The sequence below is a fragment of the Heliangelus exortis genome, chromosome 17 (genome assembly GCF_036169615.1).
Source record: "Heliangelus exortis chromosome 17, bHelExo1.hap1, whole genome shotgun sequence".
In the NCBI taxonomy this organism is placed as follows: domain Eukaryota; kingdom Metazoa; phylum Chordata; class Aves; order Apodiformes; family Trochilidae; genus Heliangelus; species Heliangelus exortis.
In genome coordinates this window covers 5126243-5151793 of record NC_092438.1, presented here as the reverse complement: position 1 = coordinate 5151793, position 25551 = coordinate 5126243, and the positions used below count along the sequence as shown (strand labels likewise).

General features: G+C 39.3%; 2 protein-coding genes across 4 annotated transcripts; one reads left to right on the top strand and one right to left on the bottom strand.

The window, feature by feature from the left end:
- Nucleotides 1–284: 284 nt before the first annotated feature.
- TEKT5 (tektin 5) lies at nucleotides 285–17602 on the bottom strand. The gene is made up of 7 exons (XM_071761204.1): nucleotides 16910–17602; nucleotides 15609–15692; nucleotides 15161–15231; nucleotides 13468–13611; nucleotides 10802–11024; nucleotides 1985–2139; nucleotides 285–638 (listed from the first exon to the last, which is right to left on the bottom strand). The coding sequence occupies exons 1-7, from the start codon at nucleotides 17468–17470 to the stop codon at nucleotides 425–427; spliced, it is 1452 nt and encodes a 483-aa protein (XP_071617305.1). The 5' UTR covers nucleotides 17471–17602; the 3' UTR covers nucleotides 285–424.
- NUBP1 (NUBP iron-sulfur cluster assembly factor 1, cytosolic) lies at nucleotides 13084–25243 on the top strand. 3 transcript variants are annotated; one of them, XM_071761207.1, is made up of 11 exons: nucleotides 13084–13177; nucleotides 19815–19916; nucleotides 20032–20168; nucleotides 20351–20483; nucleotides 20966–20998; nucleotides 21709–21799; nucleotides 22084–22238; nucleotides 23361–23471; nucleotides 23598–23700; nucleotides 24435–24518; nucleotides 25076–25243. In XM_071761207.1, the coding sequence occupies exons 3-11, from the start codon at nucleotides 20155–20157 to the stop codon at nucleotides 25156–25158; spliced, it is 807 nt and encodes a 268-aa protein (XP_071617308.1). In that variant the 5' UTR covers nucleotides 13084–13177; nucleotides 19815–19916; nucleotides 20032–20154; the 3' UTR covers nucleotides 25159–25243. The 3 variants fall into 3 exon arrangements, with proteins under 3 accessions (XP_071617308.1, XP_071617306.1, XP_071617307.1); XM_071761205.1 differs by lacking the exon at nucleotides 13084–13177 and adding an exon at nucleotides 19627–19734 and having other exon boundaries at nucleotides 20415–20483; XM_071761206.1 differs by lacking the exon at nucleotides 13084–13177 and adding an exon at nucleotides 19698–19734.
- Nucleotides 25244–25551: the final 308 nt, after the last annotated feature.

The following is a 25551-nucleotide window of genomic DNA, read 5'->3' as shown; positions in this document are numbered from 1 at the left end:
GCTAGAGAGGGGGAGAGTGTAAGGATAGGGTAAGCATTTAAGTGGCCTTTTCCAGACAAGGTCTGAAATGCAGATGGCACTGCTAAGTCCTGTATTGTACTAATTCTGTTGAGCAGCATGCCATTTCAGTCTAACATTTTCTCTATCTAGTATCTCGCATGTCTTGCAGAAGTTGGTTATTTTAGTGTGGTCTGATTCTGTTTCAGTAAGTCTAATGATTCTATTTGAATTACCAGCAGCTACAGCTGAGAATACAGGGTTGCTCAAAGGAAACAGGCATGATATTAATTTTCATTAGTTTATTCCTATAGGGCTCTTTTTTTTTTTTTTTTTTTTTTTTGAAGAAACAGATAAATAATTACTTTCTTCAGGAAATATTTGCAACCTTTGCAAATAATTATGCATTAGAATATCAAAGGTGTATTTAGGTGTAGCCAATGAGCCGTGGGGTGCTGGGGAAGACTCTGCGCATGTCCATGCACTTCCTGTCAATGAAGAAGGAGTTTGTCTTCACAGAGATGTCATGTTCCAGCTTTGATTTGTTGAGGACCAGCATATGCAGAGTATCATGGGCTTCTTGCAGACGTTGCTTTAGGCTCTGTAAAGTGTCATCTATAGTGTAAACTTCAGTCACAAGCCTGAAAAAAACAGAAGGGGGAACAGGTTGTTTACATGACATGAGCGGTACCTCAGCACATTGGTGTTGACAGGGTACAGGTCACACTTCCAGGAAGGATTGGAAAAGATGTCTTGGACTGAATCAATATGTAACCTACTTGGGCAAATATCCTCCACAGTGCCTACAAGAACTGATGATTTCTTGCTTGTGCTGAGCTTCACAGTAGATTAAGCCATTCTGCACCGATATAAATCTCAATTATTATTCACTAGTAGCTTCCTTTTTTTTTTTTTTTTTTTTGTGCAGCCTCTCTGGGGTTAGCATGGCTGCACTGAGCACTTGCATGTGGTCCTGTAGAATATGTTTGGGATGGATGTTACTGGCCAGTGTTTGTGTGTTCATGACAGCTTAAACTTGTGAAGCAGGATGTGCTAAACCATCTAGATTTGCCGTAGAAGCACGTTGATCAAACAAGAATAGCTTGCCAGAATAACAACTGAATGTGGAGCTCTGAAATCAAGATACAGCATGAGCTGGTTTTAGCCCTACTTCTAGTGGCTTATCAATGGAGATGTGGCAAACCTCATATAGGTAAACTCTCTTAATACTGTCAACTTTGTCCTATGTTTTATTTATTGCTCGGTGGACTATAGGCTATAAGAAAGATTATTTTTTCCAGACCCCACTTTAACTTGTTTTGGGATAGTCCCAGTTGTTTCAGCACAGAAAAACTAGACTTAATTTGTTTTCAGTCTAATGCTTTCAACTACAAAGTTGGCAGCACATACAGAGAACAAGTGCCAACATCATCACTTCCTTTTAAATAAACAGCAAACTCAGATAACATTTACATGTTACAAATAAGTGGTTTAGTTGATACTTTCTTTCTCTATTACAGTTAAGCTATTTGGCTGAATTCTTCCTTGCATTGAACTACATGAGAATAATACACTTGGCCTATTATGTGAAATCAAGGAATCATTGAAGTGAATTAGCAAATTAGACTTTATCAGGATGGTCTAAGAAAGCACATTTTATGTGAGATGGGAGCTCAGCAAAAAACTGTGATAGAAAGAAGTGTCAAAGTTCCAAATAGCCTGTCAGAATTTCTATTTCTAATGGCAGCTATGATGAACATAATATTCAATGATTTGGATCAGCCATAGCATCCAACATAGTCTGGTCTGTATTAGGAATCTGCGGAAGGCCAAAATTCATAATCGTTGGAGGAAGAAGAACAGGATATGCTAATTCTCTGTTAATAAAACTACATCTAGTGAATCAAACTGATTCATGTTGTCATTAAGTTTCCTGTTCTTAAGTGGCTGATGAAAGCTGGGACAGAATAACCTGCACATTACTTACTGATACTGAGGAGCATCACGGCAAAGTTCTATATTGGGTCGTTTAGTTCTTCCCTCCAAGCGGGTCTGAGCCACTTTCAGGGGATACTCCTTTGCCTTTATGGATCTCTCCAGTAAGGCAATTGTATCTTCTGTCTGGAAGATTTCCTGAAGTGTCTGAAAAAAAGCAGAATGTTGTGATGTCAGGGCTTGTTGGGCTTTTTTTGGGTTTTTTGTTTGTTTGTTTGTTTGTTTTTTTAAGCCTTACATGCTTCAAAAATCAGAACTCACCCTTGGTTTTAAACACTTCCATTGGCACTATTTCCATTCTAGCATGTCAATTTTCTTAATTTAAGGGAGACTTCAATCAACTGGATGGATTTTTATAAAGTTGGCTTGGTCTTGCAATTTCTTTAAAAGGACATGTGGTAATCAAATCTCATATAAGAAGCTAGGAGAAGGCTGTATGCTAGTGCACCACATGAAAGCATTTAGTGAAGTTTTTTCTGGAAAACACATGAACAGCTTCCACTAAGAGATGCACCTTCTCTTTCCTATTATAAACAAATTATATATTTGCCCATATGAAGGCAAATTAAAATCTAAAATCATTACAAGTAGAAGAGAAACACTACACTTTTGATGGGGAAAGTTCCATGTGTTTTTGTGACTAAGCCATTTTCATAGTGCATCTAGCTCTACAGGGACTTATTTCCATTTTGCTTCATAATCTAATTTTCTCCCTAAGTAAAAAAATCTGCTCCTTGATCTATGAACATTTTGCAAGGGCGAAATTCAAACAAACTGTGATTTTCATTTAAATCTTCATTCTTATTTCCTTTTGCCTGATAAAAATTCAAAAGCTATAAAATATGTCCCCTCTGAAATTGTTTCACGCTCCAAATATTTTAGGGACATTTGCTGCAAGAACATCTGAACACAAGTCATTTTCATACTGAAACTAAATTCTTGAAGTTTTAAAAACTCCACTGGGGACTGTAGGGGGAAGAATAACTTCCCTTAAAGAAAGGCTTCCCTTTCTGTAAAGGGTGAAGATATGGATTGAAACATCACCAAAAAGGAAAGGCCCATGAAATTAATATAATACAGCTTTTAGTTGCTGTGCATGTTATTACAGGATCATGTTATCCCTAAGACTCCTGTAAGCACTTCTTATGTGTTTAAATCTGTATGAAAAAAAATGAGAGAAATTAGAAGGGAACAGTTTTGCTTCATCTTAAAAAAGAAAGAGGGGAGAAAATGTTTCTATTATTATAACATGTCCCAGCTAATTGATTATTATATTGCTTTCATCTATCAGGGTTCATTACAGCTGATGTGGTGATCCTGTTTAAGATGTTCCTGTAGACATCTTTAAAATGTAAGAGAACCAATTGAACCAATGTAGTTTCTCAGCCAATCTACTGGAATCGATGCGATTTGAATTTCAAGAGCCATTAAAAATGGCATCATGTGATTTAAATTATGCTTCTATTTAGATCTTCCCTACACACTAAGTTGTGCCAGGTTTGCTAATGATGAGTGTGGTTTGAAAACTGCTGAAAGAGTTATCTACAGACAAAGCCCTAAGAATGAAGGATACCAGGAAACTGCATCTCAGTCCAAATCTTTACAGTGTCAACAACCCTCAGAGTAATGTCAAACATTTCTTGGCTAGGAGTCCAAGCCAGTTGAACCCTTACAGCAATGCAATTTTCCAGTAGATGAATCATCTTAGACCCTGAAGCAGCAGCATATGAATATAACTGTACTGATTGGAGCCAGGCCTCCACACTGTACTGAACCCTTTTGGGTCAAGGCTGGTTCTCACACAGCATCTTCACCCAAAAAGAAGCTTTTATTGCTTATAGACTGCAGGGGGGAAAATCAGTTTGTTATGAAGGGAACACAGTACGGAAGAAAGTAAAGTTAATGGTGGAAAATTTCTCCCTATAATTTTATTCTGTAGTGGTTCCGTTTTAATTAGATGATAATTAAAAGCTAGCTGTTTTTTAGGTAAATAGTTATTCAGGTAATCCAGTGTGCATTAGTGGCTATTTGTTTTGCAGAGGAACTACTTATGATAAGACTGCAGTGTTAAATCCATTGTGTTACATCTTTTTAATAATTCTACTCATTTCACATCGTTATTTCTATAGATTAAAACCGAGAGAGAGAGGCTTAATTAAATTTATTCATTACACATCAAACATACATCCTTCCTTTCCCCTGAAAACACCAGGGATTTGGGTCTTCTGCTTCTTAGAAGCAGAATCTCAGTAGTTGGTGCTGTTGTTAAGACTTTGTATTTATAAGCTTCCTAAGAGTTCCTCTGTACATGACAAAGGTGAGGTCCAGCTCCCAGGTAGGCTGCTGGGGATTAGGTGCCTGTCAGTCCTACCCCTTGCTCCCACCATTCACCTCCAGTGACAACCAAAACCCTCAGCCTGTGGGGACAGACCAGGGCTGCCAGGCAAAGAATACACAGTGCTTTCAGAGGTCCCCTGCTGAATTATTTTTTTTTTTTAAGATGCAGAAGGAAAAAGCTGATTCTAGTACAGCGTTGAGCAGATTGCCCATGTGTAAACTGTCCTGTTTATTGGGAATCCTATTCTCATTAACCTCAGCCAGCAGACTGAGTAGAAGAATGCATTTCTGAATCCCCAGTTTTCATGCATAGCCATAGTGCAAGTAAAACCATCAGACCACAAACCCATCTACTTCAGATTTAGTGGTAACATTTCAAGTGTATGAATGCCAGTAATCAAAATCTGAGGTTTGTTTCCATTCCTTTACAGCACTTTTGGTGCTGTTGTATCAGATTATGCCTGGCTGGGCTCATTGGCCACCGTAAACATGGCAAACACCTACATGTTCCCTTAGTGACACAGCAGCAGGAAACTGCACTCTCTTTTCTTTTTAGAATATTAAGTCATGTATGCACATCCCCCATAAAGAAAGGCATATAACTGCCACAGGACAATAGCAGTCCTTTATCTAGAAGTGACTCAAAGCATTTACACAATATTAATGTTTGGAAAGGGCAAGCTCTGAAGTCTAAATAGAAAATGCTGCTCTTTGTTGAGAATCCAGTAGATTGTTAGTCATGAAAAGAGCTTTCATCTATAAGTCACTGGAAACTCAGTTTTATGTCCAGTCCTTATAGCACTCTGTGGGCACAGTGTGCAGGAACTACACTCTGGTGCCTCACAACTTCCCCAGGTGCTCTGGTGTACTGTTCATAAAAGTAGGAGTAGTCTGAAAGCACATTAAGCACACCCAAGGTAACTGAGTAGCAACCCCCTCATTCAAGCATTAAAGAAAAATATTGTTTAGATGTGCTTGTGGTCTCAAAATTCAAACATGAAAGTACGTATCCATCTTTAAGCTCTGCTTAGCTGTGTGTAAGTGGATGTGGTTTAGTTTCATAGTGTGTTCTCAAAGTATTAATTTTTTTTTTGTTTTGAACACTGTCATTTAAGACATACAAAGCAAAATTGCCTGAGGAGAACCACCTCCAACGCATCACAGCAGCTTTGTACAAACACTTTTCAATTACTTATTCTGGCCAGACATTGGATAAAATTATTTAGATAATCTGCTATACATGAAGGGATTGGTGGGGAGGATCACCAGATAGTGTTGCACCAGCCCACGTCATTTCTGGATGACCTCCAAAGGGGGGAAGTAAAAACAACAAATGCTGAGCAGCATGTTCCTCAGAGAGTGTGGTGAGGCACTGGCTTGGGCAGCTGCCTGCCCGGAAACTTTCCCTTCCAGGGCATGAGTAAAGTTTTGTGCTGCAGCATTCTTGAGCTCTTGTACAAAACTGCTCGCCTGCTGTTCTCTCACTTCAATAAGGCCATGATTTTTATAGGCTGGATACAGTTAGATAAAGAGCTGCTGAAATCACACGTTTCCTCACATAATCATGGTAGTCTTAAGTGCAACGTAAGCATTTTTCAAATGCTACAGTCTGACAGCTATCCTGGTTTCTTTTTTGTTTCTGAGGGTTGCTCAGTTTTTAGCATCTGTATAAAACAGCCAGGTAATATGGTGGGAGGAGCATTCCTGTGCCTTCTCCTTTTCAATTTTCTTTAATATTTTGCCTCTCGGTTTTTAAATATATGTTTCCATATTTCACTCAAATAATTTTAAAGTTACATTTGTTGAGGTTACTTCGCTTAATTGAATAAATAGTGTGATTGTGACTGATTTAATAATTAATTTTAGGTTATATAACCTCATTATTTCAACGTAAAACTACAATATCTTGCAGTCTTTAGATTACAAGTATTACCCAGATCTCAAGTTTTATTTGGACCTGATGGTTTTTACTGTCATGGAGTAGAGAAATTCTTCATAGGGATGACCATGTCCCTTGCACTTGTTGTTTTCAGAATTTGTTTGTTTCTTTTGCAGCTTAATTACAGGTTGATGTTCTAGGACTTACAAAGCTTTGTTTTGTTTTTAACCAGATGGTGCTGGGGAGTAGTCCAGAATCTCTTGAGAAGAAAAGCAGTTCTAGAGGAAAAAACCTCACATTCCTCAACGGAATGTATGACTCCAGCAGGTAATGCATTCAGATAGTAATATTTTACTATTATTCAGATGCTCTAACTGGAGAGTTGGAATTATTCTGAGCAGTAGCTTCTGTGTGTTTGAGTATATTTATATGGGATGACTGAGTTTGATAGTAAAGGGAAGTAGTGGTTTAATTTGTGCCAGAGAAAATATCTTCAAAGCACTCACTGTATTGCACAATTCATCAAACATATCAGGAGTGGCAAGACCGGTCCAGATTTGGGAATATTGCAAGCTTATATTTACAAAGTTTCATAACAATGGGAACAGGGCTATGTGTGCTGAAGGATACCTATAAAATCCCCAACATTTTCTTTATAAAAGTTTTAAAATGACATTTTTACAGAACAAATGAAAGTATCGAAATGTAAATACTTTTAAAACAAAGACTGTTTTAAGTATACATCTGGAAGCTTAATTTGTGTCCTTTCACAGACTGATCTGTTCAGCATAGATCCAAACAGAGGATCCAGGGACCCTGAGCCTTTCATTTGGTCAGTATAACAATTTACAATCCTAAAAATACTCCTTCCACTGAATTCCAAAATGTAGGTTTTACTGATTTACTCTTTGTAAATAATCTAATCAATTTCATATTTATATGCAATTTCTGTTTAACTTTCCCACTGGTCCTAAAAATGGACAAGATGTTTATTTTAAAACAGCTTTATAAAAATTAAAAGGGGAGAAAAACATAAGATCATTTAACTTGGCCTGGATGTTCTAAAATATTTTCAAAATAGCAAAGGAAGCCATAACTATACACAAGAAAATGTTTAACTCTTTGCATACGTCCTCGTTGCACTTTTAACTATTAAAGAACAATAATAAGCCTCAGAGTTCTGTTGTGTTTTTCCATTTTACACTGTATCATGCTTTCAAGAGTGCATTGCTGTTTAGGAGAGCAAAATAAAATGCTATGCTATTAATACTTTTTTGCTAAATTTGTCAAAAATAACAAGAAACCCGGCAGCTTGGGCCTTTTTGCATACTCTGTTTTGTCTCAGGCTAACTTATCTGAAAGAAGGGTATCCATCTATTTAACAAAGAAGATGTCTCTTGAAAGAGAAATGGTGCCCAAGAGAAACAGCTATGACTCGTGCAACTGCTATATATAATTTTTCAGGAATGAGATTCTTCATAGTCATGAATAGAATGCCAATCTTTCACAGTCAGCTAGATTTGTTCTGACTTTGGAGTCAGTGCAATGCATTTGTCTCATGATCCTTGCAGGCTGAGAACCCTTCTTTTCTAGAATAGCTACTACATATGGCCATCTCTGTTTGCTGCAAAACAGCTCTTTCTGAAAACAAGGAGCAGTTTTATAAATACATACGAGTCAGATTTATAAATATATATGAGCACTGCTGCCTTGAACTAAATGCTGGTTGCTCTGTCAGCTCTACATGAACTGCCTGAGTGCAGATGGATTGCAGGGTTGAGAGCAGCAAGAGTAGCAACCAGTGCAGCTTCTCACACCAATGTTGTGGCAGGTAAGCAGCTCTTTTATCACTGCCTGCAAAGCCTCATGTCCATTCACGACAGGCTGCCTTCCACTTAGCAGCTGTGTGTGCCTCAGAATGAGAAGTTATTTCTGTTATTTTTCACATAAAGACACTTGGATTCATGGCAACATCCTGATGACTGTCTGAGTGGTAACTCTAGCCTTTTCCATATCATGCTCCCCTTAGGCTAATCCATGAAGTGGAGCATTGCTGCATGGCATGCTGAGGAGCCAGGCTTCTCCTACATAGTTTCTCTACTTGCCCATAGTTTGTACTCTGTCATCTACACAAGTCTTTGTGATTTCATGAGATTAAGCAACAATTTTAGGAGAGAGAAATCTCGTTTTGTCTTCAGGTGATTACCTCAGCTTTCATCTGTAATTTCTCTTGGCTTGTAGGCAGAAGTCTATTCCTAGCTTAAATAACTATTTCCTTCTTCAAACAGGTTTTTCCAGGCAAGTTTTAGCTGCCTACACCAACCAACACTCACCTTCCCAACCACTTCTGAGTCACTCTTCATTAGTCATCTGAAAACTTCAGTCTCAAACAGGTTTCAATATTAAATAAAATTAACTGTATAACCACCATCAATGGACATGAAAAACTCTAAATAACTGAGATTTTAAATCATAAAAGGAGAAAGGGAAAAAAAAACCTGATGAACAAAAATATATTTTAAAAGTTATGTGAGGGTAATTTGGGGTCTGAGATGAAAGCTTTTGTGTGGGGCAAGTGCCACAGGGAAAGTACTCCCTCTGCTACATGTATACTCCTTCCTGCAGCTCACAACATTTCTGCACCTCTCCTACACACTTCTTGCATGGGCACCTCCCATCATATTTAGTATTTATGTTCCCGTTCAGAGGAACTGGCTGTGATCTTTTTCAACAGCCACAGGAGGGCTCCTTTCAGAACATCTCTGATAAGACGTTTGAAAACTATTTCAGAGGCTGGTGGGCAGTTTCTGGTTTCATTGCCACTGAGGTTTTTCTGTCTTTCATTCTATGATAGTTGCAAAATTAAGTAGGTTCATCCCTTGAAGTAGAAGAAATTTGTGTAAATATATTTCATTCTTTAGCCACCATATAAACTACTCAATAGCTGCTAAGACATGAGAAGTTTTTTCTTAAACTTTTAAATACATTTAAAATTTATGAAAATCATGTGGAAACTCTGACATGGTAACTTGTTTAAGAGATGGAGTAACTTACTAAAACAAATTACCTTAGTTCTACACAAGAAAATCAAGCAAAAGTGGTCAGGGAATAATTTTACATAGAAGCTCTACAGTGAACTGGAGAGGAACACATTTTTAAACATACTTTAAAACAGGTTATTAAAGACAGTATCTCCATTTTGGTTTTGATAGTTTCCTGTCCAAAATTATACAAAATAAATTTAATCCTTTTTTTACTATTACCCTATACAAATAAATTCACAGAACTCTGGTAGACTTGGGCTTGTCAGCCTTACCAGCCAGCTTGCCCAAGAGAAGTGGCAGGCAGGAAAAGACATAGAGCAGACAATGAAACACTTTATAGTGTGAACCTAGGTTCAATTCTATGACAGAAACCCAGCAAGTTACAGCAGGAAAGCTTTCAGTCTATTATTCAATTGCATTTCAGTAACTTAAGGTAAATGGTGCAGGAAAATGTTAGAAACTGGGGTACAAGTCCACCAGCAGTACTAGAAACAGAAAAAAACACTTATAAAAATTGTTTGACTGCTGTGCACTTCTTATTCTGAGATTTGTACAGTTTGTAAGCTGAGATGGAGACATCATGTCATTGATGGAGAAGGTCTTGGCAACATTCCTGGTACAATGCTTGATAGAAAGAAAAAAAGGGTACTTTAACACATAAATACACTATGTGTCTCTTGGTGTATAGAACAGACTTGTCCAGACATCAAGGAAGGCAACATCCTAGAATAAAACTAAACATAATAATAATGCATCACTGGATTTCTTTACATGTCGTTTATATGAGAAATACAAAATTGGTGGCACTTAAGAGGATGAGGAAGTGCTGGAAGGATTGATGTAGATTGTTTGTACAGAGCCTTTGATAACGTAACTGTTATCAACTGCTGTTGAACTAGAATATCAACCTAACAACCTTCTCCTGAACAGCAGTCCTGTGAAGAGCTGTTCACAGGAAAAGTAAACAAACAAAAAAGCAACCAACTTGGAACTTAGATGTCAAAAGTAGACTAATGACATTCTGTCTATAAATACTTGAAAATTTTGGTTAATTTAGGGCTCTACCCTTGCTGATGCTAATGAAAGTGCAAAAACTTAGGCTTCCCCTTCCTCTAAAACAGATAAACATGCTGCTATTGGTGGCCCTTCCAAAGTGATTTCACTGGATAAAAGTAAAAAAAAAAAAAAAAAAAAAATCTAATTAATTTACTATTTCTCCATCAGGAAATGTATCAGAAAAAAATATCATCTAAGATACCTTTCCCCACTTTAAATATGTAAGTTGCAAATTAACATAATCAGTGTGTGATTATGGACAGAGGTTGCAGGGTTCCTTGTAAAACCTTCTCATCTTGTTGGGTCTGCCTGTCTTTGAGTAAGCTCTTCTCAGGCCATATGTGAATCAGATGCAGATGAGGGAAGGTAATACAGGTATATCTTCTGAGGAGGTGCTTATTCAGGAAGGAGATAAACTCTAGAAAAGACTTCTATGCCTTTGGGGTACAAACAAGATAATAATATGCAGCTGCCAAGTCTCAGTGAATCTTACCTTGGCCAGTTGTGCTTGGAGTTTGTTCCTCACATCAGCTACTTCAGCAAGACGTTTATTAAAGGCCAAGTTGGTGCTGATGAACTGATTCCACATCTCCTCAGATGTGCTCTCCAGTGCAACCTCGGTATCATCTCGGAGCTTGACAGAGTTGGCCCTTGCATGCTGAGAGCACCTGATGTTGTCGTCACTAAATTTAGCCCATGTTGCAGGAACTGAAACACTAGTAAGAAAATTAAGACGAGAGAAATAGTGAAAATAAAAGCTTGGGTGAGCTATTTTCTTTCAGTGATAGTTCCATTGAATTACCATAACTGTGCAATCACATACATCAGGTGATTCTATGGGTTTCATACCTACTTCTTTCTTTTCTCCCCTATAAACCAAAAATTTGGTAGCAATAAGCAAAGACTTTTGGAGAGATTTTGCTTTGACAGTGTTTCTGTGGCTTGCTTTAATACTGTAGCTGCTAAGTGAAGGTCTTACTGACCCTGGCTTCAACTCCAAAGTAAGTAGGTTTATTTTTTTCTGTCTAAAAAATGATCTTTTCTAACATAATTTTTGTTTATTGATGCTTAAAAGTAGTTTTCCAGGATCAGGTATGAAAAACTACTTTTAAGCATCAATAAATACTGTCCAGGCAACAGATCTCATTTCTCTGTGTGAAGTTTCAGCGTGCTTATGGCTTTGATGGATTATTACATTATTCAGCATGATCTATCTTGCACATCATTGAATTAGATTGAAATACCATCTACTTTTGTGGACCTAAACACTTATCCTGATGAAAATGAGTTACCAGCCACGGGAGAGCATGACAGTCCAATCTACTTTAGGGAAAATGAGCAAGAAAACAAAGGAAAAGTATTGTTGCACAGCTCTGGTCTGCTTTTAGAGCAGCCCTACCTCATGAAATATGTATGATTTAAATAATAAAGCATGTAAGTCAGACCTCCTAGTAGCCTTCATCATCATAAGCATGAATGATAGCAGGAAAACGCAGGGATAGGTCACTGTTTTTTTGAGTTTCAAAATTAACTCTAGATTTTAACTGAACCCTGAGAGTAAATATTAAGGAATGCAAAAAGGAAAAGTTAGTTTTATCAGTGTTTGTTTTCTCAGTGGCTTTTTTTTTTTTCCAGTTCTTCAGAGTATTCCTCTCTCTCTCTAAACTAAAGTACCAATCAGCTAAATGTTTTGGAATTCCTTAGTGCTACACATTTGTTTACACAGTTTCCCTAAAACATTCCAGGTAACCAACCAGATACCACAGTAAAAGGCATAATAGATCAATATACTAAACCTGAGCTGGCAGTGCTTACAGCTACTGATACAGAAAATCACTGTGTACTTTCTATATGGTATTTGGCTTTGGGTTTTCTTCCCTCTGTGGTCTGATGAATTATATCCATTTTCTGATCAGAAAATTAAATTCCCAGGTAGGTTTCCATCTTGACTATCTGAAATACTTAGTACTTAATCTGTTCTTTAATGTTTCTTTTTCAGACTGCAACTTATCCATCTGACTATTAAGGCAAAAGACACCTGCTCTGCTCCTGAGTGATGCAGGTATGTCTCAGTCTGCCAAACGGTTTCAGGAAAATCTCAGTGAAAAATGCTCTCTGGGTAACGGTTGGTTAGAAAGGAAAAATGCTCTAAAATTTACCCACATGAACCTGCTTTTTACTAGGGCTGACAAGAATAATTTTATTCATTGCTAATCCTAAAAGCAGGTGGTGTTACTAGAGTCAGCAGAATGCCTGCCAAGTTTCCTTTGGATATGCCCTCATTTCAGTAGCGAACGAGGTGATATTTTAACAAAATGCAGAATGTGAGTAAACAAATAATACTGATTATTTTTTTTTCCTCCAACAAGACAGAGCTGTTATCATTTTAAATTGTGAAGTACATTCACTGTTTTAATACTGCTGTGCCAAAGAGCTATAGAAAAACTAACAAGTCATTAGCACAAAAACACTGCCCTCTATTGCAAAGTAATTTTCTTTTGCTGTTGCTTTTGAATTTGATGCAGGTCTTTGTGAGGCCACTGGTAATAAACAGTTTTAAAACTGTATACAATTAGAACAGTTTAGTTCCATCTGTAATACTAAAGGAGCTGTGCCAAATCTTTTTGATCATCCTGTTTAATACATCTCTCTGTATAGCTTGGTAAACTAATTTCCAAATAACTCCAGCTATTTTTCCAGAAAATGTAATTTAGTTCTTGGTGTCCACTTGCATGCTGTTTACCACATTGCACTTAACTGCACACCTTAGCTGAATTTTGAATTGATTTGTTGTGGTTTTGAAAACTGAAGGCCACAGAAGAGTTGAAATCAAAACCAGAGGGAGACATCAGCCCAAAGGAGTTTGAGGGTAGGGCATCAGCTGTAGCATAACTATAAACTCTCCTCCTCACTGAAAAACACAGCTCAGTGCACATCAGTGCTGGAGGTGCAGCAGACTGCCAGTTCTGCCTGGCCTCCAGCAGTGGCAGCTTTTAGGAGTCAGGGAATAACTGAGGATAACAGGTTTTCACACCAGGGAAAAAAGAGCTACACAGTGAGAGAAGCTACTTCTTTCTGTAGCTACTTCTTTCTCAAAGGTGAGGCTAAAACTTGTCAGGAGCACAGAAAGAGAAGGCTGCTATAGCTACTCATACTCACGTCCCATCTGCTTTTTCAATTCCATGGTAAAATCTGATGCTGTCTGATGAGTTTTTCAGGTTAAAGCACTGCTCATCAATAAAATGGGCTGAGTTTTTGTCGGAAAGATCCTGCTCCAGGGCATGCTGGGCATCTCTGTTGATGCTGTGAAGGGAAATTACCTTTAATGCTGTTGTGCTAAATGGCTATTTGCTTTCATTAGCTTCCTACAGTGCTTCATTTTATAGCTTGTTGGCATTTACAGGTGCTCTGACAACACTTGGTGCTGTAATTTAACTAGAGGGAGCTGCTGTGCCGTTCATCTCTTCTAGCCTCTAGGGAGTATTCCCCAAAGAATTGTCTTAAACTCAGTGCATTTAATAATGTTTGTCATTTTGATGACAGACACTGAAAAGGGTGAAAACAACAGGAAAGAAAGGCTCAGAGAAAAAGGGAGGAGGTTTTCAGTGATAACCTTTGTGCCAGCACAGCTGTGAGAAAGAAGCACAGGTCAGAGCTGTTGTTTCCCAACTCTCCTGATTTGGGAAACAGATTCACTTAGCACACTTCAAATTTAAGTCACCAGAAAATTTGTTTAAATATTTCTGCTCTTCAGGGGGGAAAGGCCCAGCAGACCTTGGGCTAGAATTAGAATAACACAGATATAGGAAGAATCAAGTCTCACTTTTCAGTGCATCAGGAAGACAGCAGACATAGTGACATGTTTTGTAAATATTGCTATTTCTGCAATGTGCTTGTCAATTGGCATTACTATTGGTCTGCCTGATGTGGTAAAAGAACTTGATCAAAGCTAACCAGAAAGGCCAGTCTGAAGAGCTTGGCACAATTCATGTCACCAAATATGAACTTAGCTTTTATCTGATTGTATACCACATTTATTACAATGGTGGGATGAATTGTGAAAATGCATCTAACCTAACTCATATGAGTCTTAAGTGCCATTAATAACAGCAATCCTTTATAAAATCTACTTACTTTTTCTCCTATAATGTAATTATCAAGAACTGTACAATTATATCTTCCATGTGTTTGAGTACCTGAATATTTTCTTTTGAAAATCATGTCCTGTCACATGAACATGACTTATAAAATTTGTCAGTTGTGTACTTAACAGAACACTGTATTACATATGTTTTACATACTTAATTCTACATAAAGTGAGAGACTTAAATATAATTTGCATTTACTAGGATATTTGTGTACTCTCACAGAAAGAAAATACATTCCAAAGCCTCCCATAACAAAACCATATATAAATCTACATAAGAATAATTTATTTTGATTCCATAACTCATCTCTTACCTTATGTTGTGCTTAGATTCATGTTTTCTTTGTCTATACCAAATTTCCTTTGAATGTAATTAAAAAACCTACAACTATGAACTTCACTCCAGTGTTCTATCTAGCAGCATTGGGACAACTAAGCTATAATTTTGGTGTTCCTAATTTTAATGAAGGATTTCAGATTAAACATGACTTTAAAAATTAAGTCACAGTCATCTTCAAATAGCAAGTACTGTTCTTCTGCAGTTTAACATGCAAATTTTTCATTGGTAAGAATTAGAAGTGAAGGGCCATGAGATCTTACAGGCTCTGCTTTTTCCTCTGCTTTGTTCAGTTGGTCATTAGATACTAACAAACTCTGAATTCAGCTTTCCTATCTTCAAAACAGGATTAATATGTAAAGCCTTACCCCAACTGTTGGGTGATTTTCTCTGCAAGTTTAGACAATATATCTTGACAGTCCTTCAGTACATCAACTTCCTACAGTGGAAAATATACAGTCAGTGCTTTCATCAAATTTCATTAGTTTTAGTGAATTTACCCTTTTTATTCTGCATTATATATGTTGTAACCATTTCCCCAGAAAATAATCTTGAGAAATGTTTCCACTTTGTTATACAAGATCAGAGAAAACAGAACTGGTCAAGACCCTACAAAGGTGCTAGGCTGTTTCTTTTACTCCAGGAATTATGAACAAAACATTAACCCAATATATGTAGTTTCACCAAATTTTTCTTCCCTCTCCACCCCCTCAGTCTTCCAAAAGAATGAAAGAAAGAAATTATTGCAATGCTTTTACCCTGATAAATATTTAGTTGGATTTTAGTTGAAACATAAACTACTAAGTCTGTTCTTACCTTTATGAGATTCTTTTCCACATCATCATGAACTAAGTCTATACCCTTCCTGTTCTCACGGTGGTACAAGCACTCTAGGGCTATCTGCAAACAAACCAAAGAACATTTGTAATAGGCTCAGTACTGCATTATAGAGTGAAACCTTGAACCTTGCTGAAGGGGCCACTGAGCTGACATGTCAAGTCATGACCATCTATTTGGGGTGGAATTGAAGAGATGGTTTCATTGCATTCAACTGATCCATTGTGGTGGCCCATTCCTACTTACCTGTTAACACATACTTTTAAGGATTAGCTGCCCCCACAGCTGCTGTCTGACCACCTGCTTATTAATCTGCAGCCAGGCCTACATCTCGGCATGGCCAAGCTTTGCCATAAAATGTGTGCAACAAGACCTGTGTTGTTCTACACTCATCCATAGCAAACACTTTTAATCTCATCTCTCCTCACCCTCCCTTACCCAGTGCCAAAGTTGGAAGTTTCAAGAGAGTGACTGCTTAAATAAAGTCACTGAGTAGGGAATTCAGTTAACCTGCCCCAGTTGGTTGGCTTTACTCTTAATGTCTCATCCACTCAACTATACTAATAAATGAAATAACATTAGCTGGGACAAAGCCTTTCAGCATAAAACGTCCCCTGAATAGAAAGCATCCTCAGCTTGCCACTCTGAATCATTACAGATACAGACAACTAAAAAAGTCATTGCTGAATACTGAATTTTGGTTTTCTATTTGTATTTTCCTAGAAACATGGCAGGTCTAGCTTCTGTCAGCAGTATTCCAGATGGTTACAAGAGAATTTTGAGTCTAGCTTTGCACAGTTTTGAGTTTTTGCTGGCATCATTCGTTGACTCTTACAGTAGTCTGGCTTTTTTTGTTGCAATTCATTTGCCTTTTAGATTATGGAGAACTTCAAAATGTAACACAAGTTACATTTTAAGCTAAATGTGGTGTTATACAGAAGGACTGGTGAAAATATTATTTTCACTAAGCAATAGCAGAAAATTCAGAGCTAGGTAAGACCATTGCAGCTTACAGGGCCTAAATTTGCTCTCCTATAGTGTACCAGGCTGACTGGCCAGTGCCTGAGGAAGGCTCAGCCTCCTGGAGCCTCAAGGAGAAAGGAAAGAAAAGAGGGCATAGAAATGTCTGGATAGATTCCTGTGTTGTGGGAATGTGTCATGTTTCATCAAGATCTGTCTTGATAACAATAAAAGTCCTACTAGTACTCAACAGAGATAAAGCCATATTCTTTATCCATTCTGCAGTACAGTCATGAACTACCTAGCCACATCAAACCTACCCTCAGTGGCTCTTGCAATTCTTCTATAGCACACTCAAGCCGCTTCTTTGCCGTTTCCAAGGCTTGGGTCTCTTTCAGCAGACACTCAAGCTCATAGGTGAGCTCAGATCTCCAGAAATCAATGTTGCCCATCCTCTCTTTCAGGTTTCTTTTACTGTCTTCTTGCATCTGGTGAGTCAGTTGATCCTTATCTTGCATCAGTCTCATCGAATCAGCGTTCATTCTCCCAGCACAGTACCTGGAGGTCTCGGAGCCTTTTAGCTGAACCATGTTTGCATGGTGCCAGTCACGCGTGCTGTAGCGGGCGTGCAGGGCAGAACGCAGCTCGGGCAGCACCGTGAGCGGCCGCCCGCTGCAGCTCAGTTGTTTCTCAGGGCTGGAAGGGACAGAAACAACTTTGCGAAGCAGACTGGGCTTCCAGGAGCAGAGGTGACGGTAGCCTGGTAGGTAATAGGACTGATAGGTGTCATGGGTGGTGGTGCTGGGGACGAGATCCGGGAACAGGCAGTTCTTCTTTCTGCCACAGTAACTGGATACCTGCGTGGTCCCCAGGAACTCCATCCTGCGCCAGGATCAGGCAGACACCTTCGGGCTGACCAGCAGCCACAGCTGCTCTGAGCAGCTCCAGGGCCTCTGCCACCCTTCTTGGAGCTGTGCAGCCGTGTGACACAGTGGAGATGTCACAGAGCTCTAGGGCTGTTCCATCCTGCCAGCAGACTGGAACCCACCCGGGTTCCAGAGTTCCAGGGGGGCTCCATTGGTACCTCCTGTCCTTGGGCATGTTTTTCCCTTGAAGGAGAAGTGCTTTGCCCTGCAGAGCTGTGCCATGCCTCTTGGCACCTGGAGACTTAGGCACAATGTGACACTATTGGTTACACAGCAGATGGATTTGCCAAAGGCTGACTGATGCGTCCATAGGTTTACTCTCAGTGAGCTTAGCTGGAGTGAAATGAAATAAAAGTTTTACTTCAGAGTAGTTCATATATACATATATACATATATATATATGTCAGTAAGTGGCTGCAGGGAAGTGCAGCAGTGGAAACAAGCCTTCTGAACCCAAACACAGTCTATGGAACTCTTCTCTTACAATTGTCTAGTGATCTCTGCAGATGGTTTGGTCCAAATGGACAAAAAAACCCAGAACGTATAACTCTCTTGGACTTTGCTTTTCCCTTCAACTGCATTCGTCTTTGATAAAAAATATAAAATATGAGAGAGACCTTCCTCTGATAATTATTTTCTTCAAGTTTAAAATGTTGAGTAACTTCTCAGATAACTTTTATATTTTTTTCCTTCAGCCTTCTGGCCTGTCTGACCAAAAAATTGTTTACAAAATCCAGTTCTGCAAAATTGCATTGTGAGCCATCTTCTGTGCCAAGAACTTTTGAAAATAAATAATTATTTGTAATTAGTCGCTGTATTTCACTATCTTAAGAGTCCTTAAGTCAACACAGATTTCTTCTAAGTTGGATGCAAGACAATTGCAATAATTTCTTCTTCTCCATATATACAGCTATCTCAAATAGATTATTAATCTTTTTTTCAATCTGAGGAAATGAAATGGAAGTGTCTAAATATGCATGACACTACAGCATATCTTGTTTCAAAAAACTAGTGTGACATTGCATCCCAACCAAAAGAAAGTAGAGACGATTTCAAGTAAGTTGTCATTGCAAGTTTTATTTATCTTCTCATGATGGTTAAAATATATACAAATAGAAGTGCTAACTGTAGGGAGGTGAGGTATAGGCAGTGCAGCCACACAGATTGCAGGCACCAGATTGGGGTGTATAAACAGGACAATATTGATACTGCAGATGCTCACAAACAAACAAAACAAAACAAAAAACCACCACCTTTCCTCTTGCAATAACTGGTGGCACTAACTCTCAGCAGCTGCCCAGGAGGCTAAAGTTATTCCTGAGCATGAGAGACTGCAAGATTGCTGGCAGAGTTCATTGCTGAGTTTGGCCTGACTCAAACACTACAAAGCCTGGGTTTTTTTTCCCAGATACCCCTGCACAAAGAGCCCTTGCTGGCTCAGAGGAAGAAGGCTTTTTGTGGGGAGTATTCTATATAACCTCGGGAACAGGAAATGATCTGTTGGCCCTAAAAGAAAAATATTTGAACACTTTGAAATGTGGCAAGTCCTGCTGACATCGGTGAATCTAATCCATATGTTTGAAAGGAAGCACAGGCCTAACGTGCTGTACTGAGCTCCGGTCTAAAACAGATCCAAATTTTTCATAGGAAAGGTATGGTACAAATTTCTTGGAAACTTCTTACCTGGCCAGTTCCTCCCACCCAAACATTCAAATTTGCTTAAACATTTGGTTCCACTTTTATGTAACTTTTTTTTTTTCATTAGTTTCCCATAGAAGATAATTACAGAGCAATAAGAACAGAGGTTGTGCAAGTATCAAGGGGTAAAGAGCATTTACCGGAGGTAAATATACTTGAAATGGAAAACGGGCAATAGCCTATTTATTAATAACAAAAAAGCAGAGGTCTGGGTGAACCAGGGGCTGCTCCAGGTCACGCAGGCGTCTCGGTTGACACCCAGAGGTTTGTAACGCCGTGTTTGCCTCTGATCCGCTGGACCCTTCCCCCGGGACGTGCTCACGGGTGACGGGAGCGCTGCTCGCCCAGCCCGAGCCCTGGGCCGCACCGGCTCCGGGTCGCCTCCTCCCGCCGCGCTCTGCTGCGCGGTGCCCCCTGGCGGCCGCGGGCATGTTGGGCGCATGCGCCTGGCTGCCCGTCCTGGCTCCGCCTCTTCGGCTCCGAGGCCATGGCTGAGGCGGCGGCCGGGACGCGGCCCGAGGGTGAGGGGCGCAGCGGTGCGGGCGGTCGGTCGGGACGCGGACGGCGCTCCTGCTGCAGCTCTCGTTCTTGTCCATTGCAGAGTGCCCAGGGACCAGCAGCGCCCAAGCGGGCAGGGCCGCCGCCTGCCAGGGATGTCCCAACCAGAGCCTCTGCGCTGGCGGCGCCGCCGGCCCGGACCCGGGTGAGGAAGGCCCTGAGGTGGGCGGGGGCTTTTTCGGGGGAAAGGCCGGGCTTGGGTCCCGGGTCCCGGGGCTCGGGACCTGGCCGCGGCTGACTCGTCCCGTGTGTCCTCGCAGCGGAGGCAGCGGAGCTGCGGGAGCGGCTGCGTTTGGTGAAGCACACGGTGTTGGTGCTGTCCGGGAAGGGCGGCGTGGGGAAGAGCACCTTCAGCGCCATCCTGGCTCACGGGCTGGCGGCGGATGAAGCCAAGCAGGTGGGATGCGCGGGTGAAACCGGGAGGGTCCCGGGGCCATCACCGGGGTGGGGGTGTCCCTGGCCCCATGGCGCACCCGATGTAACCCAACGGAGTAGAACTCCTCGCACCGCTTTCCCCTTCCTATTTGGCCTTTGGATTTGTTTCCTGTGTAACGTTAGTTTTCTCGTTGTGTGATTTAGGCTTGGGAAGCAGCTCTCTGCACTTTTGTTTTCAGCGGGGTGGCTTGGTCCGTTTGTTTTCCAGGTTGCTCTGCTGGACATAGACATATGTGGGCCATCAATACCCAAAATGATGGGTCTAGAAGGGGAACAGGTAAGTGAAGGTTCAAACCTATTTAAGGGATTTCTACTTAATTGCTCAGTGGCATCTCAGCATTTTGTAGACTTTAAGCTTCTGAACGGCCTGTTTATTGGGAAATGTGTGTGACAATGAAATACAGAAAGTGAGATGGGAAAGTTCAACACAGCTTAGTTTGTAAAGGAGTTGTATGCTTACAGGATGCCCAGTTCTGCAAACCAGCTTTTGGTGCATATCAGCTCTACAGTTGTGATTACCTAAAGCTTAAGTAACATTAACACCATTCCCTTTATCAGCCCTGCAATATTTTGTATATAATATACGAAAACATTGGTACATTTCTTGCAAAAGTGTTGAACTGTTATTATTCACTCCAATAGAGCAGTATTATACCTCTAGGCAGGGTAATTGTTTACCCAGGTTTGACTTAGGTTCAGGTTTTATGTAATGTCTGTGTTTATTTCTAATGTAACTTTAAGGGTCACTTTGGTTTTCAGGTTCATCAGAGTGGATCTGGATGGTCTCCAGTGGTAAGTTGCTGTTAACTTTCAGAAAATGTGTTTGTTTTGTTTGGGTTGGGCACTGTCTTCTAAAGTGCAAAGTGAGGGAGGAACAGAAGGTGCTTCTGTTAGTTCTTTTTCTTATGACACAAATATCTAGATTTTACGTAATGATGTATGTGTCCAGAGACACTTTGGATATATAGACTATATATATCACTGTTAAATTTCTTTTAACATAATCATAATAATATTAGTTACATGTCTGGAGTAGTTTCATTACTTCATTTTGTTACTTTCGGTTATCATGCAATTGTGCAGTATGATATGACAGATACTTTATATCTTACAACCAAGAAAATACCTTATTAATCTTCAGAAAATGCAGGGAAGGTTTTGCAGGAGTGTTGGTTGTCTGAAGTTCAGTATATATGATGTTAAGAAAATAGCTCGATGTTGAGAAGGAAAGCTGCTTCTATCTCTGTTCTCTCTCCACTGATTCCATAAACATTGTAAAGCTTACTACTAGATTTTTTTCTAGTCTGTAAATATAGCTGGTGAGTATTGCACAAAAATGTAGTTTTCAGTGGCCTTTAATAAAAGCATGAGGTTCTCTGCCTCTGTTTTCTTAGTATCTCCCCTCATCCTCAACCTACTGCTTCTATAGCATTTGGGTTTGGAGCTGTTTGTTCTTTCTACTCCTCTGTATGTTCTACTGAGTTTCTTTATTTCTCTTTTAGTATGTTGAAGAAAACTTGGGTGTAATGTCTGTGGGGTTCTTGCTCAGTAGTCCTGATGATGCTGTCATCTGGAGGGGACCAAAAAAAAATGGTAGGTATCATGAGCTTATTTAATTAATAACATAAATATAGTATTGTAAGCTACTAGAAAAAATGAGTGATTAGTTACATACTTTCTTTATTTGAACATCATAATTTTGTGAAGTTAGAAGGTTAGTAGTGGGGTTTTATTTAAAGCTTGGCAAAATGAGCGTTTCAGTACTCAAGTTGACAAGTCAGGAGAATCTGCATAACTAGACCATAAAATTTAAAGTAGGCCCTAAAGCTTTAAATAAAGGGGAGACTTTGTTCTATCTTTTTTATTCTTTCTTTTAGGGTTAATCAAACAATTTCTTCGTGATGTTGACTGGGGTGAAATTGATTACCTGATTGTAGATACACCTCCAGGGACATCAGATGAACACTTATCTATTGTGCAGTATCTCAGTGCAGCACACATAGATGGTGCTGTTATAATCACTACCCCACAGGTATGAGAACTTAATTTCCACTGATAGAAGCCTCATGACAGTTAAAGCCAATTCTTGGTTTAGATTGTCTTGGCTTTATAGTCTCAAAAATTGTTGGTACAGAGTCTCAAGGAGTTCACTTTCTTGTTTTCAGCCTGCATCTGGCTGATGAGTTAGGAGGGTTCCTCAGTGCAGCAGAGGATCTGCATTGTCACTAAACCACTGAGTGGTTCACAATCAAAACCTGTCATCTGCACAGTGAAGGGAAGGACAGTCTGTGGCAGTATTTCACTCCCTTCTTCATGATTTGAGTTCACATTATGGTGGATTTGCCATTTACTTGCAGTGGCTTAATGATCAGAAGTCTGGGAGGAATTTAGTTTTTAAGTGATGAGATGTGCATTGCTTAACACCACGTGAAGTAGCCTCTTGCCTCCAGTAGGCAACTTTGTGATGTGCATCTTTGAATGAAATAAAATCAGACCCTGGAGAGCTGAAACTCAAAATACATCAAATTCAAATGTAGGTTTTAAAGCCTCGTTTGGAAAGGACCAGGAGATTAAACTAGCAAAAGACACCTGGTATTTCCACAGCAGCTGAAAGAATGAAATGTAAAGGAAGTGAAATGCTGAGGGCAATATCAGATAAATGGCAAGGGAAGGGCAAGGGAACAGGAGAACTTAGTGAGGTCAGGCATATATGCAAAACATCTGAGGGAATGATAAGCTACTTGAAAGTTAATTTGAAAAGAGGTAAAAAGCATAGGCATGGTGGTTCTTGTCCTTGTTTGCTCTGTTGAGAATGCCAGCAGTCTTCCTGTGAACTGAAAACCTGGAAAACTTACATTTAAAGAAATAGAGATTAATATACAAGATAAGACTTAAATATGGCTGAATCTTTACTAGAGTCAACTCAGGTTTCAAAACAGCTGCATTCATTAAGTTAGAACTGCTGTACCTGTTCTTTTGCTACTCATAGAACTGTTGCTAGAGCACATAACACAGGTTTATGTTCTTCAAAATACAAAGAGAGGAGTAATAATTTGTTATGAAATTTCTGTAAAATTACTCTTCAGGATGTAATTTAATGGGTTCAGCATCAAAACATTGATGTCAAAATAGCAGTGTTTCCTAATATTTGTAGGAAATATCACTGCAGGATGTTCGAAAGGAGATCAACTTCTGCCATAAAGTGAAACTGCCAATCATAGGTGTTGTGGAAAATATGAGTGGCTTTATATGTCCAAAGTGTAAGGTAAGGCTGTCTGTATCTCACAGTGGTTTCTGTTCTTGACATTGTTTGCATATAGAACATTGCTAAAAAAAATGTCGTCTTCTCAGAACTGCAGTATTTTAACTCTTAATTTTAATGTCATCCCAGAATGAATCTCAGATCTTTCCCCCTACTACTGGAGGTGCAGAGAAGATGTGCCAGAATTTAAATGTTTCTCTTTTGGGTAAAGTGCCTCTAGATCCCCAAATAGGTAAAGTTTCTCTATTGCACTACATTTAAAACAAGTTTTTCCCCCCTATACAGATGGTATTACTGAAAAACCCTGACTTGGACACTGATAAATTAGAATATTAAACATTTTGTCTCTTAGGTAAATGTCAACTTTTTTTTTTTTTTTTTTTGAGTTAAAAGTTAGCAAAACTGTGACGTGGCATGGTGTGAAAAGCAGAAAGTGCTCAGATAATTGCCTTAGCCTGAAATTTAGTCTCAATTAAGGTTGGATTATGCATCCTTTTAGCTGTATAATAATTTTCAATGTCCACCACATCTTTCTCTTTGGTGTAATCACATTTAAGTGCAGACTGAATAAAATTGTAACCACTAGGAAGAATAATATCTTGTACACATTAAGCAATAAAACCAGTGCTTTAACTTTACTGTTACTGGCACCACCTTAATTCTGTTGGTGGATAGTGAGAAACCTTGGTTCTGTGCCCACTGACTATTACCAATTCATACTTGATTTAATGATATCAAGTAACAGGTTAGCACTTCCAAAATAATGACTGAAGATTTCTGCTAATTAGTATTTGTTTGTAAGCCTGTAAGCTACAGTTCTAGTTATAATACTGATGTAAAGGACTTCTTAAAAGAAATGGGCACAAATGGCTCTTTGGAAGGGTTTAACTGGTAGCGGGATGAAGGGTAAAATGAAGTCCATCTTTTTCCATTGCTTCATTTTCACGTTTTTCCCTGTCCTTGAAGGCAAAAGCTGTGACAAGGGCCAGTCTTTCCTGTCTGAAGCACCTGAGTCTCCAGCTACATCATCTTACAGGAATATCATTCAAAGTAAGTCTGAAAACCACTATGCACACAAATCCTCTGAGTTCTGAGCACTTAGGCAATATATAAAGGTGCTAAACAGAATCATGTTACTCTGCCAGAATAAAAAGAGTGAAAGTGCACAGCAGCTATGAGAGGTGCACATACTGTGTTCACTTATTCTGGGCATCAGGTATAACAGACTTTTTTTGAGTTACAGCTAAATTCTACCTGACAACTGGTTTCAATGCTTGGCTTCTGTCATTACTTTTGAGAACGTATGTGTGTCCTTGCTGTCACAAACAGGTTCTAAGATTCTGGAACAGCCTGTTGAGGGCCACTCATCACAGCTGGCTGATAATTGCCTCCACGTCTGATTGTAATTGCACTCAAAAGTACCCTACAAAGACTTACCTGAAAAGGCAGTGATGTGCAGCTTAAAAATATTCTTCAAGCCATTTTCACTGACATAAAGACCTAACTCATGAGATGTTCACCAAAAGTGGACAGAGTGATGCAGCAACAGGCAACTCTTGATGTGCAAATGAAATATGATTTATATTACTTTTTCCCTGTTTTTGCAGGAATTCAGGAATACTGTGATCAACGCCATTTTCAAGAAGACAGTACTATCTATGAGTGGAATAAAAATGAAGTACATGTTTAGTTACAGAAAAGTAATTTATGCCTTGATTTAATAGAAGGAATGTATTCTTTTTTTATATTGCAAATAAATTCTTAATATAAATGTTCTTGCCTTAGTTTTCCATAGTTCAAGTTTCTTATAGTTCAGTGCTTTCAGAGCTTGCCAGAAAGCCACAGAGTCTTCATCCAAGTTACACAGGCACAGTCTGTGTCTGGTGTTAGGAGTACTGGTGATCTGAATATGCAGTTGGTGTTTGAAGACGTGTACACAAGATCTTATTTAGAAAGTTGAATATAAAATAGGCTTGGCTGATAAGAGGGTGTTGTGTCTTATGCACCTGGTTGCAGAGGTTGTAGGCTTTGTCCACTAGGGTGAGCTGTAATGCCCACTAAATAACATCAGAAAAGAGAGTGA

Excerpts from the sequence above, each read along its gene's own strand:
- TEKT5 (XM_071761204.1), bottom strand. The coding sequence starts at position 17,470 with ATGGAGTTCCTGGGGACCACGCAGGTATCCAGTTACTGTGGCAGAAAG. Across the intron at positions 13,612-15,160 it reads AAAATCACCCAACAGTTGGG|CATCAACAGAGATGCCCAGC; the intron begins GTAAGGCTTTAC and ends TTCCCTTCACAG. Across the intron at positions 11,025-13,467 it reads ATTGAAAAAGCAGATGGGAC|TGTTTCAGTTCCTGCAACAT; the intron begins GTGAGTATGAGT and ends TTTTCTTACTAG.
- NUBP1 (XM_071761205.1), top strand. The coding sequence starts at position 19,701 with ATGGCTGAGGCGGCGGCCGGGACGCGGCCCGAGG. Across the intron at positions 20,169-20,414 it reads CGGCGGATGAAGCCAAGCAG|GTTGCTCTGCTGGACATAGA; the intron begins GTGGGATGCGCG and ends TTTGTTTTCCAG. Across the intron at positions 23,701-24,434 it reads GCCTCTAGATCCCCAAATAG|GCAAAAGCTGTGACAAGGGC; the intron begins GTAAAGTTTCTC and ends CTGTCCTTGAAG.